Raw genomic sequence first — 19861 nt, 5'->3', positions numbered from 1 at the left:
TATAAGTAACTTTACCAACCAACTATGCTAAAAACACCCTTGTGATGATATACGAAGAAGCGAATGGATATATTAGCTTCTGTGTTGTTCATCTGTAGTTGCAAGTCAGTACAATAAAGCAGTCAGTAAACACATTGTTGTTTATGGTTTGACTTTATTAATAAGAGCATCATGGTCATGGCCACTGTAGTCATTTCCTCATCGCTGAAAGATATGCTAGTGTTGTTGAAATATTATCAATAATTTATTTAGTAGAAATCCTACAAACAATACAGGGATGCTCTTAGTGTGTGCTCTTAGCATTGAACTTCACCTTTTTTTCCTATTAACATCCTCTCCATGTGCAAGGTTGTGTTTATACATTCGTTCTTTCAGTGATTCCAAGGACGACTTATTTTAACTCAATCCCTGCACTGTTTGTAAAGTAGGTGACGCGTTGTGCTTGTGCTGACCTACGCATGTATTTTTAAGCTTGTTCACTCTTCTATGTGCATATCACCAATGTGACTACATGAGGCTGTGGAATGTTTCACTATTCATATGTTGTGTTGTCTAGTTCATCTATTAACAACAGTTGCATTAAACTGAAACAAGCTTAATCCAGTTTTTTTTTTTACATTCTAACAGTCTAGAGAGGGATGAATGAGCAGGCCTACAAATGTATGAAGAGACATCCCTACAAGAATAGTAAAAACTGAAATCAAAACAAATGTACTTAGTGTTCATGAAAATCTAAAAATGCAAAAAACATCTCTGTGGTTAGTTCATTTTAAGGGAAAGGGTTATAAAATATCATCACCTCAGTATAAAACAATAGAAGTCAATGGAAAGTGATGGAAAAAAGAATATATGCACAAACACTAAAATGAATACATTGAGTTGCTGCTGAACAGATCTACTTTCTGTTGGCTGCAGTAGACATGAGGCTGACATAAGAAACCTCTAAGGCAGAGATAAGTAAACTCATAAGCACTGTGCTTCTACCAGGCAATTAAAAGGGACAAGAGATTAAAAGAAGTCATTAGCCAGGGCAGTGGATTAAAGCACAGTGTCAAACAGTGAGGGATTACGATTCACCAGCCTACATTCACTCATTGATCTTTTACCACCCCTTTTTTTATTAGATTTATTTTTACCTGATTTTATTTAGTTTTTAATTTCCCCCCTGAGAACCATTTGTTTCTATCAGATCTCCTTTAATAGTCAATCTTAATATTGATTTCTGTGAATGCAGTTCACATCCGACTCCCCTTTTTCCGTAAGTTACTTGCATGTTGTTGACAAATGGATTTACAATACTACACTAGCATGGGCTTTTTTTCACGTTATTGTGGAGTTGCAAAAACTGCTTTGCAATGTTAAATGCAGGTTGCAGACGCCCAGCTTTTCATGTAAAATACATTATTCTCATGGTCAAAAGGAGGACACACTGATCTTTTAGTTTACCATGGACATGATAAGTCAGAGATATCAATAATACAATGTTAAGATTGATATAGGACACTGATGTTCCATGCCTATTAGTATTTTCTACTAGGTATGTACTACATGTATTTATTTAGGGTCAATCCATATCAACATGGATTTGACTTGACCAAAGTATTTTCATTTTAATCCCTACTACATTCTACACCAGCGATGTCCAAACCTGATCCTGGAGGGCCACTGTCTTGCAGAGTTAAGTTCCAACCTTAATTAAAACACACTTGAACCTGCTAATCAAAGGCTACAGACTGACTAGAAACAAGAGATTATCTTGCTATTGAACAATAAGAGAGTCTGTATTACTTACCATTGAAAAAAAAGCAAAGGCTAAATTGGATCACATGAAGCGCCTTGTAGCCATTCACATAATGGTCTTAGGTCTCCTTCGTGCAAATCATTTATGCTTTTGTTTGGCTAAAGGTTGCACACTTTCCTTTCACAGGTTTGTAGAAACTTCCAGACTATTGTGTTTGAGCTGATGGAGCTACACTCAGCAGGACATTGACCCCCTAGGTGCAAGATTGAATAGTCCTGTTCCATACATTCATGAACAATTTTTTTTAGGTGTGTTACACAAGAGACACTTTGGGTTCAACTTTTGAATCTTGATTCAGTTCAAAACTCCCATCTCTTTCCTGACTTCACAATCTGCCAGTCTATTGTCTGTACCCTGATGGTAGTCTGCCTCTGCTTTTCAAAAGTCACTTCAAATATTCTTCTTTAAATCACACTTCTTCTTTTATCCTGTGTCAATCCCATGGCCCCCATGACAGCTCTCTTCCCCATGAATGATTAAAACCGGAAGGTACAGAGCATCTTGGTAGGTGGGTGGCCTGTCTCTATTGTCCTCCCTGGTCTCTCCATTTTCTCTCTCCTCCACTTGTTCCTGGCTTCTCTCCTCTACATCTTCATCTTCTAGCCCTTCACTCTCTAACACACCCCTCCTTTCCTCATCTGGCACTCTAAACCCAAGACCAAGGAAACCCCCACCCCCTTCTTCCATCCGGCTACCCATCCCACCTCCAAGGCTTCTTGAGTGGAACAGGCAAGGGTGGCGGCTTCTTGTGGTATGCAAGCGGCCGAGAGAGAAACCGCTGCGACTAAGGGACAGCCTGCCACCAGGCCTAATTGGGAATGAGTTTGTCCCTGCAGCCACATTCCCTCTAACCCATGAAGGGAGAGAGGAGCTGCTTGTTGAGCGCCGGCACCTGGGGCAGCTCTGTAGTAGGTAGCTAGAATTGCGTCGCATTCGTGCAGCCATTGCAACTGTTAACGGTGTATTTGTGTTCATGTCCAAATCCATAAGCAAGGCCTCTGAGTAACTAGGCACCATATGCTGGTTACAACGAATGTGCCATTCCAGTTCGGTCATATCCACCGTGTTGACCCGTGATATGACTCGAAGGGTGGGACCTCCGGTGCCATGTTCAAAGCCTGTACAGTAGTTCCCTGTCTCTGTATTATCATTGTCATTTGCATCCTCATTCTCACCAAACAGTTTCTCTACGTGGTAGTGGACATATGCTGTGCGATACTCTGCAATTACACGAAGAGGCCACGATAGCAGGAAAGTTGAGGCCAACCAGTATACCCAACGACGGGTGTACCAGGGTGGGTGTAAAGGGTCAGGGAATGCTAGCATATGTTCTCGAAAGTCAACATTTTTTAAGTGCATACCCTCTCGTGCTTCCATATAGTCATCCAGACCTTCGTTGTCTCCAAAGAAGCGTGCTCGTTGCGTGAGGTAGGCAGTCTCAGCACGGGCGCTGGCAAAGCTGAAACACTTGGTAAAGCGCAAACGGGTGACGGGATGCTCCAGCAGACCCTGCAGCTCCTTTGAAACATCTTTAACCCCAAGTCTTGAGTAATCAAACTCAGAGCTCGATGCGTGCGTGTTGACCCTTTCATGGTACACCTGCGTTGTTGTATAGGCATCTCCATTTCGGTAGCGCGTGACCTGTCTGGTACGCCGCACGTAATGGTAGCTGATGGCTTTCCACCAGATGCAGGGAGTGGCTTGTTGTAACCGCTGTATCCTGTCATAAACCTCTGTGATCTCCACCTTAGCAAGGTTAGCTGTTTTAGAGTAGCAGTGCCAGCACTCCACCAAGTATACGATGTACAGCATGGCCAGGAATGCTACAGGTATATAGACGTAGCCGTTAGAACACGGGCTGTCATGGTAGAGTCTGGCTCGGTCCCCGTAGAAGTATGCAGGGCCTTGGTCATCAGAAGCCATTACTGTGATGCGGTAAAGAGAGCACCAGCCTAGTGTGCCAAAGCAGCCATACATGAGCAAGGTGAGCAGCAGGCACTTCCAGTGGGACTCTCGGCACAGCGAGCCACTCAGGGACTGCTTGAGGGGACGCTGCTGTAGGTGGGAATAGGGAGGAAATATAGGAAGAAAGGGGGACAGAGGGTTGTACAGATGGACAGGAAATTGAATGGGGCAGAGTTCAAAAAGAGATGAGTTGGGGGTGTCAGGCAGAATGGCAATGAAGAGATGACAGAGCCAAAAGAAAGCAATGGGAAGCATGATTGGTGGGGGAGTAAGAGGGACAGGGAAGAAAAGAAAGGAAATATAAAAATTAATTCTGGCAGATAATGCAATTAACACATCAGATACATTTAAGATGAGGATTTTTGCACTTTTTGATTAACCCCAAATCTGATTGGGGGTAACAAACCCTCTCCAAAATTATAACTGTATTTTTAGAATTGCAGTTACCATTGTTTCCCATGGACCCACTAAGACCCATTGCGTTCTCCTGGGGGTCCCTGTACTCTAGTTTGAACCCCTGTTTTAAATTATTTTTCATTCGTATTACAATTGCACAGCTGAGTGAAGCATGGTCTGCTCTATCCACTCTGACATGCAGCAGAGAGAACTCAGTAATAGATCATTCTCCTGAGGGCTGAATACATTTCCTGGCTGCTCGTAACCCAAACCATGTCTCCTTTTAAAACGCTCTGTATGAATGTGGAGGGGAAGTGTAGAAGCTTTTAGACATCACTGAGTGCATCATCTCGACTAAATGCATATGGATCTCTATCGCCTATTCTGACTCCAGTGGTGGCTTGAGGTATTGAGGCCATATGGGCAAAGATGAACAGATTCCAAACCAGAAAAAAGCCACACAGCACCATACAGGTATGTCGCAATAATATTACACCGTCTACTGTTGGTCTGCAATATTTTTTGTGTTCATCCTATCGTTGTCCTGTTTCCTGCTGTCTCTTCCCTAACAACATCACATGCACAATCCCTCTCTCTCTCACTCTCTCACACACATACACTTACACACATAAATCAGTTAATAGTACGAGCAATGCCCTTGCTGTGAGAAACTGCAGCACTAAAAGCAGGCTGTAGCCCAAGCGTGGCATAGAGGCTGTGCTCCTCTTGGCAGGAGTTTAATTGTTCCTTTTACAAGGACAAGAGAGCAAACTGGGATGGGAGAGATAGAATCCATTAGGGTCAGCAGTGAGCATTACAATGTGCACAAGCTAATATCTACATATGTTTTTAATAATGGTGACTTGATGCAGGAAATATGATAATATGTGATAGGCAGTATTTTAATGAATATTTACTGCATCCCATTAAACACTTTGGTGTTTAATAGACATCTAAATGTAGACAGCTTGGCTAAAACAAGGCTAAACTTGAGCCGTCAGTGAAAATCTAATAGACATCTAAGAATAGCAAAAAACTACAATAGTTGTCAAATAGACAGATTAGACAAACTTTATATGTTTAGTTTATTTGATGACTAGTCTACTTTTGGCCTATACTTAGACGTCTATTAGATTTTCACTGACAGACCAAATTTAGCCTTGTTTTAGTCAAATTGACTATGTTTAGATGCCTATTAGATATCTTTTAAAAACCAAAAATGCTTGCTGGGATGCTTTGTCTGTCATAATACATTGAGTTATGAAGTGTTATTACCATTTAAACAAAATAGACAACATCATCACAACTGAATAATTAATCGCTAGATGTTTTTGCTGCACAACACCAAAGAGCGGTGGGAGAAAGAGAAGCAAGTGTTGAACCACAAGAAAATGTGTCCTAAGAGATGTGAATAATATTCAGCGAGATTCATTTCTTCAGGCTGTGATTAGGACACCTGCATAAAACAAATAAGCAGTGATGTATAAATAGTGGATAAACTTATCCTGCTATTTCAGAGTCAATCTTATAAGTTAAATTATTTAGATGACCCAAGAAAGTCTCGAGTCATATCATTTGTGCCTTTCAATGCTTTTTACAAGAGAGGTACGTATAGATTTGGAAGAATCATAAAATCAAGCCCAACAGTGTGTTTTCCTGCACAGGTGTATGAGTCAGTGCATTATTTTCCCTCTTGGGACCGTGGATAAGAGAGTCAAAGCAAGTGACTGTTTGTTTTTTCCCCTTATACTTACTAGTAGTGTATAATCTAGGACGTGAAATGCAGATCTAGCTATATTTAAAACAGTTAATACAATATTAACTGTTTATTAATATAGCACAATACCATATATTAAAATACTGCAACACTATTCACAGGTGCTGTGGCAGTGCTATTGTATATACAGTGAAAACAATATATTCAATTACAGAACATTGGCTTTCAGGAGCCAGTTCTTTTCAATGGCGATTCCTTAACACGAGATTATGACAATTATGCATAAAGATCTGCCTTTTACTTCTTTGTTTTTCTTGGTGGAAGAGATAGACCAGGGTGTATATAATAAAAACAGAAATATACAACCCAAAAAAAATATACAACCCATACTTTAATAAAGTACAATAAAAACTATAACGATTAATTCAATAAAGCCACACTCTCCAACAATACCTCAGTGGATAAAAAAAAAGACTGGAATCCATCACCAGAATGAAATGTAAGACTGCCCAACTTCAATTTAAACTGGATCTTTTTACACAAATATGGACATCTGTTATGGAACAAAATCAATGCCGAAAGTCTTGAATTAAAAAGCTTGTTGAATATCACAAACTGAAAAAAATAATACACCGTATTAACAAGTTCTTGCATTTTAATGACTTGAATTCCAGGGTTTGTATTTTTAGGTCCTGAAATTTAACATAGCTGTTTATTTAAGATGTGAATATTTCAACTAAAAATATTTCAAACACGTTTTCATACTTAAAAATTCAATAATTCATATTCAATTTTCAGATTTCACTTACAAAATATTCAATACCCTTTAAAAATACGATGTATAATATTCAAAAGGTCATTTTCAGTTCATTTTATTTCAGTTCAAATATTCGCTTCCATAAATTCAGTGGATCAAATTCGACTGTTAAAATTCAACATTACATCCGGGAACTGCAGGAAAAGCAATAGATTGCAGATTGAAGATCGCCAGCTGCTCTAGCTTTCACCAGCAGGTGGAGATGGAATAATGTAAGATTTTTAACCCAGTAAACAGGCGAGAAAAAGGCTAATAAAGGCACAAAAGTAGTATTTAATATTTATATCAATGCTTTGGACATTGTAAATGATAAAAAGTATGAGTAAAATGAGTAAATGAGGTTTTAGTCATCTATATTTGCCCTTATGTAACGGAAGCCAGCTGGTGATCGCGTAAATATCAGTCCTCGGATCCAGCGAAAGACGTTGTTCTGCAATCTTTAGCATCCTCGTAGCTTGTCTCCCATGCCGGCTCGCTCCCTGCACGGACCGGTGCGGTTACTTGCACATAAACCGTCTTTTGATGAATATGATGTTACACATTGTCTATCTTTATTGACTCTTTCTTCCATAGACGCGAAGTATTATATTGACGGCTAAAGAATATAAACGTAAGAGAAACAGGAGAGGAATTATTATAATAATAATACAACATAGATAAACATTGACTGGGCTAAGAACAATTACGAACAAAGATATTCAAAACCAGAGAGATTTTATGAGAATGTCACAAAACAGTTCACTTTGAACTGTTGAACAGAGAGTTCAGGTATGATTTAAGGTTGGTTATGGATGGGGCGTGTAATTTAAAATAATTTAACATAACGTGCGAATGCATTAAAGGAGCGTCTTCAGTTATTATTTAAGCGCAGCTATGTCAGGATTGGGATAGGTTATATTTCATTATTTAAATTATGGTTGTTAATAATAATATTTATGACATGTATTTGGGCTATTGCGCTTAAATAAGTCATCCGTGATTCTAAATTAATATTTATATTCATCCTTTTTATCACTCTGTGTTTCTCTTCTTTTTTCTAATTTTTGTGGTTCTGCCATGGTTAAACATTTGCAAAATGTCTTAGTTCGTCCAGATTATTGTTTGATTGTTATGTAGCCTATAGGCGAGAAAAAGGTATTAACGCAAAAGTGGCAATGTCGCAGCCAATTATAAGTAATAAAATGAGTCGCCTGTGGTTTGATAATAGGCAGTTATAACTGACTTTAATTTGTTTTCAGTATTATGAGAAAAACGTTATTTATAACTTTTCAGCGACCGTTTGTATTGTATGATTAGCAATGTTGATCTTTTTTTTGCAGTTATTAAACATATAAACTTAATTAAACTGGTTTAAATTTAATATAGTTGTCACTTCAGCTAGTTTCATAAGATTAATGTTTAGAATGCGTGGTTGAGGGGGTTCCTGCAAAGCAGCTCAGTGTTCATCATGGGGTTACTGAGCTTTAATCGCCATCTACTGGAGAGAATGTATTTGCTCATTTATTCTATTAACTCTTTTCTGCAAGTGTGTTTTATGATTTCACAAAGTCAAACCATTATTTTTTTATTTTATATTTTGAGATGATCATATTTAAATAAACAATTGCTAGGGTATTTTCTTTTTTTTTTTTTTCAAAAATCAGTAGCCTATAAAATCATAATTTTTGCTTGACAAAGTTATTGGTTTAGGATTCTGGATGCATTTTTGCTAAATGATTGTTGGATACTCATAAGCTCACACTAGTTAAATCAATTATATTATCAGAAATGACAGATATAAGAAATCCATTAATATTCATCACTCTTTTTACAATTATACAAGCAATTTCGCTCCGACGTCAGCTCCACTTTCGGAAATGGTAAACAGCGAGGTGTTATTCATATAAGCCCAAGCATGACATATGTCATGAATGATTAATATAATAATCGAAACACTCTTGTAGGCTATTCTTATGCTTGGCCAAGTGTCATGCCTTTCACTTTCATTTTACATTATCATGCACAAGCCCAGATATCATCTGAAACTTCGGAAGAATTCCTATCATATATTGGCAGCCATCCAGCATCTCTTAATCAGTTTGCTGTGGGGCGCTGGCTCTGACTGGCCACCGGAGCTCGCGGCCACTCGTTCAACTTTGTCGTGAGCAAGCCGCACCGCACATGCATAAAAACGTCAATCATTTCATTCATTCATCAATTCATTAATTTTCCTTCTGCTTCGTCTCTATTTTAGAGGAAAAGTGACAATCTGGACAAACTAAAGACATTTTGCAAACGTTTAACCGTGGCAGAACCCCAAAAATTAGAAAAAAAGAAGAGAAAGACGATAGCAAAGTGATAGCTAAAAAGGATGAATATAAATATTAATTTAGAATCACGGATGACTTATTTAAGCGCAATAGCCCAAATACATGTCATAAATATTATTATTAATAACCATAATTTAAATAATGAAATATAACCTATCCCAATCCTGACATAGCTGCGCTTAAATAATAACTGAAGACGCTCCTTTAATGCATTCGCACGTTATGTTAAATTATTTTAAATTACACGCCCCATCCATAACCAACCTTAAATCATACCTGAACTCTCTGTTCAACAGTTCAAAGTGAACTGTTTTGTGACATTCTCATAAAATCTCTCTGGTTTTGAATATCTTTGTTCGTAATTGTTCTTAGCCCAGTCAATGTTTATCTATGTTGTATTATTATTATAATAATTCCTCTCCTGTTTCTCTTACGTTTATATTCTTTAGCCGTCAATATAATACTTCGCGTCTATGGAAGAAAGAGTCAATAAAGATAGACAATGTGTAACATCATATTCATCAAAAGACGGTTTATGTGCAAGTAACCGCACCGGTCCGTGCAGGGAGCGAGCCGGCATGGGAGACAAGCTACGAGGATGCTAAAGATTGCAGAACAACGTCTTTCGCTGGATCCGAGGACTGATATTTACGCGATCACCAGCTGGCTTCCGTTACATAAGGGCAAATATAGATGACTAAAACCTCATTTACTCATTTTACTCATACTTTTTATCATTTACAATGTCCAAAGCATTGATATAAATATTAAATACTACTTTTGTGCCTTTATTAGCCTTTTTCTCGCCTGTTTACTGGGTTAAAAATCTTACATTATTCCATCTCCACCTGCTGGTGAAAGCTAGAGCAGCTGGCGATCTTCAATCTGCAATCTATTGCTTTTCCTGCAGTTCCCGGATGTAATGTTGAATTTTAACAGTCGAATTTGATCCACTGAATTTATGGAAGCGAATATTTGAACTGAAATAAAATGAACTGAAAATGACCTTTTGAATATTATACATCGTATTTTTAAAGGGTATTGAATATTTTGTAAGTGAAATCTGAAAATTGAATATGAATTATTGAATTTTTAAGTATGAAAACGTGTTTGAAATATTTTTAGTTGAAATATTCACATCTTAAATAAACAGCTATGTTAAATTTCAGGACCTAAAAATACAAACCCTGGAATTCAAGTCATTAAAATGCAAGAACTTGTTAATACGGTGTATTATTTTTTTCAGTTTGTGATATTCAACAAGCTTTTTAATTCAAGACTTTCGGCATTGATTTTGTTCCATATCTGTTACTTTGTATTTGGACACATTGAAAATGAACTGATCAGGAAGGCACCTTCACTTATGCCCAGTGTAAGAATTGAAATATTGCAAATATTCTGATATCTTTGACAATTCAAAACATGAGCTGAAAACAGAGACTGGTAACTTCACAACTCAGCAAGGGGAATGCGGGAAAAACCAGTTCCTGCTGCATTTGCATCTGAGTCTGCTTCATCCCCCCAACTCACACATATGGTCATTTCAATGTTTGAATGTTCTAGAATTAACCAAACTGACTTTAACTATCATGTTTGATATCATTTGAAATGTCTCAGTGCGATTGGTACAATGGTCTCATTCTCTCAGAAATAGACATAATCAGAACAATAAATATATAACTTCAGGCATCTTTTGAACCACTGTGAGGGGTGTGACACTAAGTGTGAATGCCTTTTGTTATACATTCACACCCCCTTCCTTGAGGGAATTCTTGGATTATTTAAGGTAAGGACTAAGAAAAGCTCAGGGCGATTCTGCCTAACCAGATCAGCCCATAACATGGGGTCTGCCCCATGTTATGTATATTACAAAGTCAGGAATGCATCTTTTTCATCTTGGATTTATCTTTGATAATTTGATGTTTTGTATTGATCATTTATGAATTGACTGATTGAATTGGCATAATACATTTACCTGACTAATAAATTGTAATGTTTGACCATATTTTGCTCACTCTGTAATTATTAATTCAAGTAGATTACGCTGTATCCTTGTTTCCGCACGTCTTGCGTCAGGTCAGTAGACGGACTAAAATCCAATTGAGATGGAGCATTGGCACACTAATTGTGTTTTAGCGATCCGGCTGACTCTTGATATTGATTCATGTGTACTTAGGTGGAAAGGGCGATAACTTCCGTCTAGGTCAACAAGGTGTTGCACGACTAACCTAGATTGGGTACCCGACCTTTGTTTGAAGGTAATATTATTCTAAATTAAGTTCATATGGGAAACCATGGGCTTGGTGAAAACCAAAGTTACTATAGAGTCCAGTAGTCGGGTAAATTTATATTAATGCCCTAACCTCTAATTAGAAATGATGATTGTCTTAACTCAAAGGTGTACATCTAAGCGGGACTAACTAAAGTATTTTAGAACGAGCGCGCTGGTAGCGGCCATCTAAAGTATTAGTCAATTTACCTCTGTTTAATATTCAAGACTGACCGGAGTGTGACCGTGAGGGACGCCTTCGGCCGAGGCGATTTCTCTGAGCGACATGAGCACCCGAATGAACGGATGTAATAGTTACTAGTGAAGACAAAAGGTTCAAACATTTATCTAAATTACATATTGATATAATCTTCTTAATGTTTTATAATTGGAGTCAGATAAAACGAGGATAAATATATTAATATTCTAAACCCTCTCATACTAAAATTGGAGTCAGATATGAGTTAAGTTTAATATAAATCAACATTGTGCACTGGAAAGACCGAACATGCAGTGAACCTTCATCCACCAGTGGACACCGACATTGGGCCAACTGGGTGGACCTTACACCAGCTCTATTTGAAAACGTGTATGTCATTTTATTTATTTGTTATTGGTATTTTTATTACATTTACATTTAGTCATTTAGCAGACGCTTTTATCCAAAGCGACTTACAAATGAGGACAAGGAAGCAATTTACACAACTAAGAGCAACAAAGTGCTATAGGCAAGGTTCAGGTCTGTAAAGTCTAAGAAGGGAAGTATTAGTAGTATAAGTGTTTTTTTTTTTTGTTTTTTTTTTGGGTACAGTTAGTGTGATATTCAGAGAGGCAATTGCAGATTAGGAAGTGTAGTGGAGACTAAATAGTTGAGTTTTTAGTCGTTTCTTGAAAATAGTAGCGAGTGACTCTGCTGTTCTGATGCAGTTAGGGAGTTCATTCCACCAACTGGGCAGATTGAGCGTGAGCGTTCGCGAAAGTGATTTCTTCCCTCTTTGGGATGGAAGCACGAGGCGACGTTCATTCACAGAACGCAAGTTTCTGGAGGGCACATAGATCTGCAGAAGTGAGCGCAGATAAGAAGGAGCAAGGCCAGAAGTCACTTTGTAGGCAAACATCAGAGCTTTGAATTTGAATTCATTACTTTTATTATTTGAATTCCTGCTGCTGTCATGTATTGTAACTTGTTATTTGTTTCTAAATTGCTTTAATGTATAACGTAAAGTGGCTAACGCTGATACACATCTTTCAAGAAAAGAAACTACACCTCGTCGCATATAGCGCCCATAGCGCAAGCTCTGTGATTGGTGTGATTGGTAGCTAGGACCATGAGTCGCACGAACCTGTTGGAGCAATTTTTTACAAGTGTTGAGTCCTGTAATAAATAAAATAAAATTAATAAAAATTCTAGATAAAAACTGTTGTTTTGTAGTTACCTTATGATTATTGTTGTTACACATCCGCTGGTTCCTGCCTCTAAATGAGCAAGTTTGAGCTACTTGTACAAGGTAGCATTCAGAAAAAACAAAACACATACTGCCAGCTAGCGTTTCGGAAGAGTTATTTTAGAGCAAGACAAACAGCCCACAGAAGTATAGACGCAAGACTACGCACAAGGCAAGCACTGTGGGTCACGCCGATCACTCAACGCAGAAGTGTAAAGTAGCCCTTACTCAAGAATTTAAGATTCTTAACCAGTCAGGGCCGTAACACACACACACACACACACACACACACACACATTTATATTTACAGTTTTTTTCCACTGGTTTGCCTCATTTCTTGAAACAGAAATTACATTCTAAAAACAACATGAACAAACCTCCAAACCACTTAGCAATTGTTCACAACAGAATTGAATTTCTCATTGATTTCATCAAATTGCAAATGTCTCATTACATCTTTGCAAATGATTAAGTACAGATAGCCTACATTTAACACAATTTCCAAGTGAATCGATATAGTTGATCTAAACTGTTTGTTAATTCCCAGTCTAATGGTTGTTCTCTCCGAAATGTGTCAGCGTCATTTCATTGTATATGTCATTACATGGACAATAGCTCGTTCAATTGCCAAAATTAGTCAAGACCATATTACCATGCATACCATACAGTAGGTGAATCCTTGGAACATTTGATTACAATTTATTACAGCTATTTTTTCTTTTTGCTCTGATATATGGAAGTAACATTGTGTGTGGTTGATCATTACAAAAAGGAGTTACGCTTTGCTTGGCAGTATGAGTGATATGTGTGACGTCAAACCTGGGAGGCTACTCTTACCCTAAAATCGTATTTCTTTTTCTTAGTTTTATACACAATTGTATTCAGTTAGCTAGACAAAAACAGTACAGTAACCATTGTCAATGAAGGACTGGGCTAAGACTGTGGTGGACATGAGGGATATTTTAGTGGTCCTGTGCTATAATGACAAATCATTTTGACTTGCAGTGCTTACACAATGCTAAAGGGACGAAGCATTTTAGGGGCACTGACTGTTTAAATGAGAAGGAAATTTAGTTTTGACACATGAGTGAACTGTTTTGGGAAAGGTATGAGCTTTTTCAAGTGAGCTATAGTGTTGTGCTAAACTGTAACACTGTTTTGCCAAATGATCTTAGAATTTTGAGAATGTAATTTCTGTTTCAAGAAATGAGCTAAACCAATAGACTCAAACTGTAACATCTGGTGATAATCTGTAGGGCGAGTTTTTGGGTTGTTCCATCTAAAATCACAGCCATTCACTCGATTCATCGTGTTGGGTGTTTATTGGATGTTCAGTTATGTGAACGTGTGAGTGCACAAAAGTAAAAGTAAAAGTGATTTGAGTAAATCTGCACCTACAGAAGGCTGTCTGAAATGTACGTCTGTCTGGTTAAATATTCCAATACACACATATAACATGAGTCAATTAGAAAAATAAACAACTTTATAACAATGACATTCAAAAGGGTAAGCAAGCGCTGCTTTGTTTGTGTAAATATCAGCCTCATCACACTAGAACACAGCTATTTTACTAATTGTTAGAAAGGATGGATGGATGGATGGATGGATGGATGGATGGATGGTTGGATGGATGGATCTAAGAGTGTATTGCAATTATTTAAGATACATTGTGTGTGTGTGGGGGGGGGGGGGGGGGGGTTGTAGTGTTACATTCACAGACTATTTGTTCGCCTGATTACATGAATGAATATATATATATACATACACTCACACACAAATTAATACATACACAAACACACACACACACACACAAACAAAACTATGTCACCATTTATCTGTCACAGAATAATTTCTAATCATTTCTAATTGTGAGTGCATATTTTGAGATGGAGGACATTGGGCTCATAAAATATTCAGTCTGAACAAATGATATTGAGACTGAAATGCACAGGGCTAAAAGGCATGCTAATAGGTGTATGGCTAGTACACAAGAGAGACTAGTTAAGTGTTAGGGGCGTGAGGATAAACCAATTATGGTAAAGAGTAGAGGAGAACAGGATAGTCATAAATTAACCCAGGATGCAATGAGTGGCCTCTTAAAGCCTCGATTGCCTTGCCAGCATAAACATCTGTTTCTATCAGACCAGACGAGCACCGATTATTCTTAAAGAGATGTGTTTATCCACAAAGCTGAGGAGAGCAGCTCAATGCCAGACATTGTAAACTGAGAAGAGCTGTCACTAAACCGAAATAGCAACAGCTAAAAGTATCGATACATTTGTAAGTGACAGTGTAGCACAAACATTATGAAAACTCAATAATGATTACAAAAAACCCCATCCCCCACTCTGTCTCTGAGTCTATCGATCGGTCTGTAACAGTATATGGGGGTAAACTCAGCAACTGAGGGTGTGAGTGAGAGAAAGACGAGAGTGAAGGTGCGTATTGTCACATTTAAAATAACGCAGGGCACAGTTTGTGCTGCCAGAGAAGTGTGTGGGTTAATTATTGGATTTTCTTTAATGAACTACACACTGGGTGAATAACCGTCTAGAAAATACTGAATACCCCACTGAGACTTGACCTCCAGTTATCACAGATAAACGTTGTGAGCCAGGTGGGAAAAGTCAAAGTGAAAAAAGCACAGCGAGTCTGAAAAACAATGAGGAAAATCAGAATACCGGAATGAATCTGTTTTTATACGCTCTTAAAAACAGAGGTTCCAAAAATAAAGCTTTTTTATAGATGAAAAAGTTGAGTTCCTTTAAGAGAACAATTTTCTTTTAGTGATTTAAACATTTTACATTCACCTTTAATCACCTGGCAGGTGATTTTACCCAAAGTTTCTTACGAAATAGATGTATATGCATAAATACGGGGGAGGTGGGGGATAGTATATATATATTTTCATTCATTCATTCATTTTTCGGCTTAGTCCTTTTATTAATTAGGGGTCGCCACAGTGGAATGAACCAGCAACTTATCTAGCATATGTTTTATTCAGCGAATGGCCTTCCAGCCGCAACACAACACTGGGAAACACCTATTCACAGTCTTGCACACACATACACTATGGTCAATTTAGCTTAACCAATTCACCTATAGCGCATGTCTTTGGACTTGTGGGGAAACCGAGTTGATGAGACACAGTGAGATGATGCAAACTCGACACAGAAATGCCAACTGACCCAGCCAAGATTGAACCAGCGACCTCCTTGCTTTGAGGCGACAGTGCTAACCACTGAGCCACCATGTTGCCCCTCACTGGTTGCATTAAAAAAATGTTGTGAAAAGTGTAGATATGGAGTAGACATATATATAGTTGAAGTCAGAATTATTAGCAACCCTTAATTATTTACCCTGCTGTTTATTTTTTTACCCAATTTCTTTTTAACTGAGAGAAGATTTTTTTCCAACACATTTCTAAACAAAATAGTTTTAATATTGCATCTCTGATAACTGATTTATTTTATCTTTGCCATGATGACAGTAAATAATAATTAATTAAGTTAATTAGGTTAACTAGGCAGGTTAGGGTAATTAGGAAGGTTATTCTGTAATATATATATATATATATATATATATATATATATATATATATATATATATATATATATATATATATATATATAGCATAAAGGGGCTAATAATAATTTTGACCTTAAAATGGTTTTAAAAAAAATTAAAAACTGCTTTTATTCTAGCCAAAATAAAACAAATAAGACTTTTACCAGAAGAACAAATATTATCAGACATTCAGACATACTGAGACATTTCCTCAATCTGTTAAACATTATTTTGGAAATATAAAAAAATAAAAAAATTCAAAGGGGCTTATAATTCTGACTTCATATATATATATATATATATATATATATATATATATATATATATATATATATATATATATATATATATATATATATATATATATATATATATATATATAATGGATATGAAATTATAAAGCTTTTACGGGGACCTACATTTATTTAAATGAAAATATATAATAGAAAATAGAATAAAATGTTAAATGTCAATTACAAGGGTAAATTGATTAAAGGACCACATTTTTAATCCTCTAACAAATCTTTTTGCATCATAAATGACCTTAAATGCAATAAAAAGGTTGGATGTTGGATGTTACTTTAAATATTAAGATTTTAATGCAAATGTTTAAGGTATATTAAGCATTTTGGTGCTTTAAGGTATAGTTTATCCAAAAACAAAACTGTACTTGCTTTTTACTCACCGTCAAGTGGTTCCAAAGTGTTTTTGTTTGGAACATTAAAGAAGATATTTTGAAAAAAGCTGAAAATATGTAACCATGGACCTCCACATGGAAAAACAACTATGAAAGTCTTTTAGCTTTCTTCAACTTATCTTCTTTTGTGTTTAACAGAAGAAAGAGGCTCTTAGTTTTAAAGGCTGAGTGAATGATGACTGAATCTCATTTCTGGATAAAGCATCCATTTAAAATAAGTTCTTCAATTCACTTTATTATGCTGAAACAATAATAAGCCATTTGCAAATTAGATTCTCTGAAATTGTTATTCTTTATCATAAAACATTCTGCTTACTATTGCTACATTCAGAGGGCTACAGGAACCCATTTGGTCAAGCGTCTGTGCATTAGATGCACTATACCATTCACACTATCAGAGCATCTGGAAAAAGAGTGAGGTAATGGGATGCATTTTATCCACAGGCTTTCATGGTTTCTATGACAACACAGCATAAAGACAGGTTAAAAGCCCCTCGCCTTAATTAACAGGCAATTCCCATCATGATTTAATATCAAATATCTAAATATCCAATCAAATATCCAGTATCTAAAGCAAGTACAGGCCAAGCGGAAAAACTTACACACCACAAATTTAAGCACTAGGCACAGTCAATGCACGCTAATGGAAGTACTTCAAAAGGAGACTCTCAGGGAGTGATTATCTCTGCTGCATGTAGTTTCTTCACCTCAAAATGACCATAAATGCAGTATTAATTAATTAATAAAAATTTTTTAGAAGCACTGTTGTTTGGTTCCACAGCTCAACATGCATATTACTGCTATATGTTTGTTTATTATTATAATTTATATATAGCATTTTTATAAATTACATATTTCTCCCCAACAATAAGCCAAAAGACTCTAAGGTTGATAGTGTTAAAGTTTTTAATATGGAGTTCAATAAAATGGCTTTATTTTTAGTTAGCTTTGATTATTTATCAAAACATTTTAGTATTCTGACATCACTCACTTTTAGTGGGCCTAAAATAAATCCTGTTTTGATTCATTTCTTTCCATTCAACACTCGTCTGTGTCCAAGATAACATATTTTTCTTTCGTTTTTTTTGACAGTATTTACAATTACATGAATGCAAAATGCACAATTCATGCAACAGAATATTGAAATCATTATATATGAAACGCTGAATCTATAATAAATTAATTGTAAAAATGTGAACCGTGTTTTCTTTGAATTATTTTACCTTGTACACATTTAACCCATATACCTTCTTAATAGCAGGAACTCATGGTGTTATTTACCAACATTTTCACGCCTTACCTCCTCCCTTCCGCCCCCAGTCAATGTGGGCGCTTCTCCCGTCACCGTCACCCCTTGCATCTTTCACTAACATGTATTATCACGGCACACACCGTCCAGGATGAAAAATAGCTCTGCGGTCCGCCGTCAGGACCCTCAGTCACCTACTTCACCCCATCAGCAGCGCGAGCCACCGCGTCTCTATGGTGGCGACATTCACTACACACCAGCATCACCAGAGAAGCGTCCTTTTCCCTCAGCAGAGGTTATCGCATCACATAATCCCAGTCTTCTGGATTCTAGTCCGGGCGGTGATCACGAATAACGGGTAACTGTTGCGCTCGGTTTCCCCTCAGCAATCGCGTAATAAAAGCTCGAGACGGAGCGATGGCTGAGCAGCGGCGCGTGCATCATATTCTGCGTTTCTCTCGACGGCTGCGAATCACGCTGTGTGTCGTAGTCACTTCAAGCGAGACTGATCTTTCTTTATATTATCTGCGTTTGACTGAAGGATATCTGAATTGTCGAAATATCCGAATATCCGCTGTCTCCTTCACGGGCATCTCTTGTTTTCCTCCACAGCCTCCTTTCACCTGAACGAACGGTCGGTCTCCTTGCGGACTTCACTCTGACGTCACCCTTAAACGCGCCTTCAAATCCTAATAATTGGGCAGTTCATACCAAGCCGCTCGCAGTGCGTGCTCGTGCAGTTACTGTTGTGAATTTGGGTTAATGCTTGGTGGTTTCATTTTCTTCTTGATTATTTTATTGTCAGAAATATGTGTATGGTGCAGTTTGAAGCTGCAGTAGGACAATACACTGCAGGTGAATATAGGGTAGGAACATTAACACGCTTAGTTATGATAACCTGCATATAAAATGTCCCCCAGTTCAGTGACATGTAAGTTGGGCTATTACGTATTAAGTTTTCCAAAATCTTATCTAAACATACAATTTAGCTATTGTTTTATTTTATTTATTATTTATTATTGGATATATTGGATATTATTGTAATATTGGTTTAAAAACCATAAAAAAATTTTGTATATAATGAGTAATATGTAACACTCTCTATAATAAACTTATAATAAACACAGATATGAACATGTAAGTGGTGCAGAAGTTTAATAATATACACTTCCTGACAAAAGTCTTGTCGCCTATCCAAGTTTTAGGAACAACAAATATTAACTTGACTTCTTGATCATGTGGTATCAGGAGTGGCTTATATGAAAGGCAAATGCATCTAGATTACACCCATTTAACTAAAATAAAATATGATCATGCCTTGATTTTTAATTATTTAATTAGGACAGTAAGGTCTGACTTTGCTAAGATAAAAGTCTTGTCACTTAACAGAAATAATTTACAGTATAGAATATAGAGTCATGCTGCAGCGGTAAAAGAGTTATATTTTGTATGACCATGAGATTAGAGGACTGCATTTATCTTAAAAGCTTCCTCTTTATCTTAACCCAGACATACTCAACAATGTTCATGTCTGGTTACTGGGCTGGCCAATCCTTGAGCAACTTGACCTTCTTTGATTTTAGGAAATTTGACTAGGCTGAAGTATGAGAAAAGGATTTGCCCTCTACT

The 19861-nt window shown here is 37.0% G+C and overlaps 1 protein-coding gene across 1 annotated transcript; it reads right to left on the bottom strand.

The window, feature by feature from the left end:
• Window positions 1-134: 134 nt before the first annotated feature.
• On the bottom strand, window positions 135-18892 carry tmem151a (transmembrane protein 151A). Its single transcript, XM_087301373.1, has 2 exons — window positions 18284-18892; window positions 135-3856 (listed from the first exon to the last, which is right to left on the bottom strand). Exons 1-2 carry the CDS (start codon window positions 18341-18343, stop codon window positions 2225-2227), a joined length of 1692 nt encoding a protein of 563 aa, XP_087157499.1. The 5' UTR covers window positions 18344-18892; the 3' UTR covers window positions 135-2224.
• Window positions 18893-19861: the final 969 nt, after the last annotated feature.

This window comes from Danio rerio, chromosome 21, assembly GCF_052040795.2.
Source record: "Danio rerio strain M-AB ecotype USA chromosome 21, GRCz13ab, whole genome shotgun sequence".
In the NCBI taxonomy this organism is placed as follows: domain Eukaryota; kingdom Metazoa; phylum Chordata; class Actinopteri; order Cypriniformes; family Danionidae; genus Danio; species Danio rerio.
The sequence above is the reverse complement of the archived record's forward strand: the minus strand, read 5'-3'. Positions and strand labels throughout refer to the sequence as shown.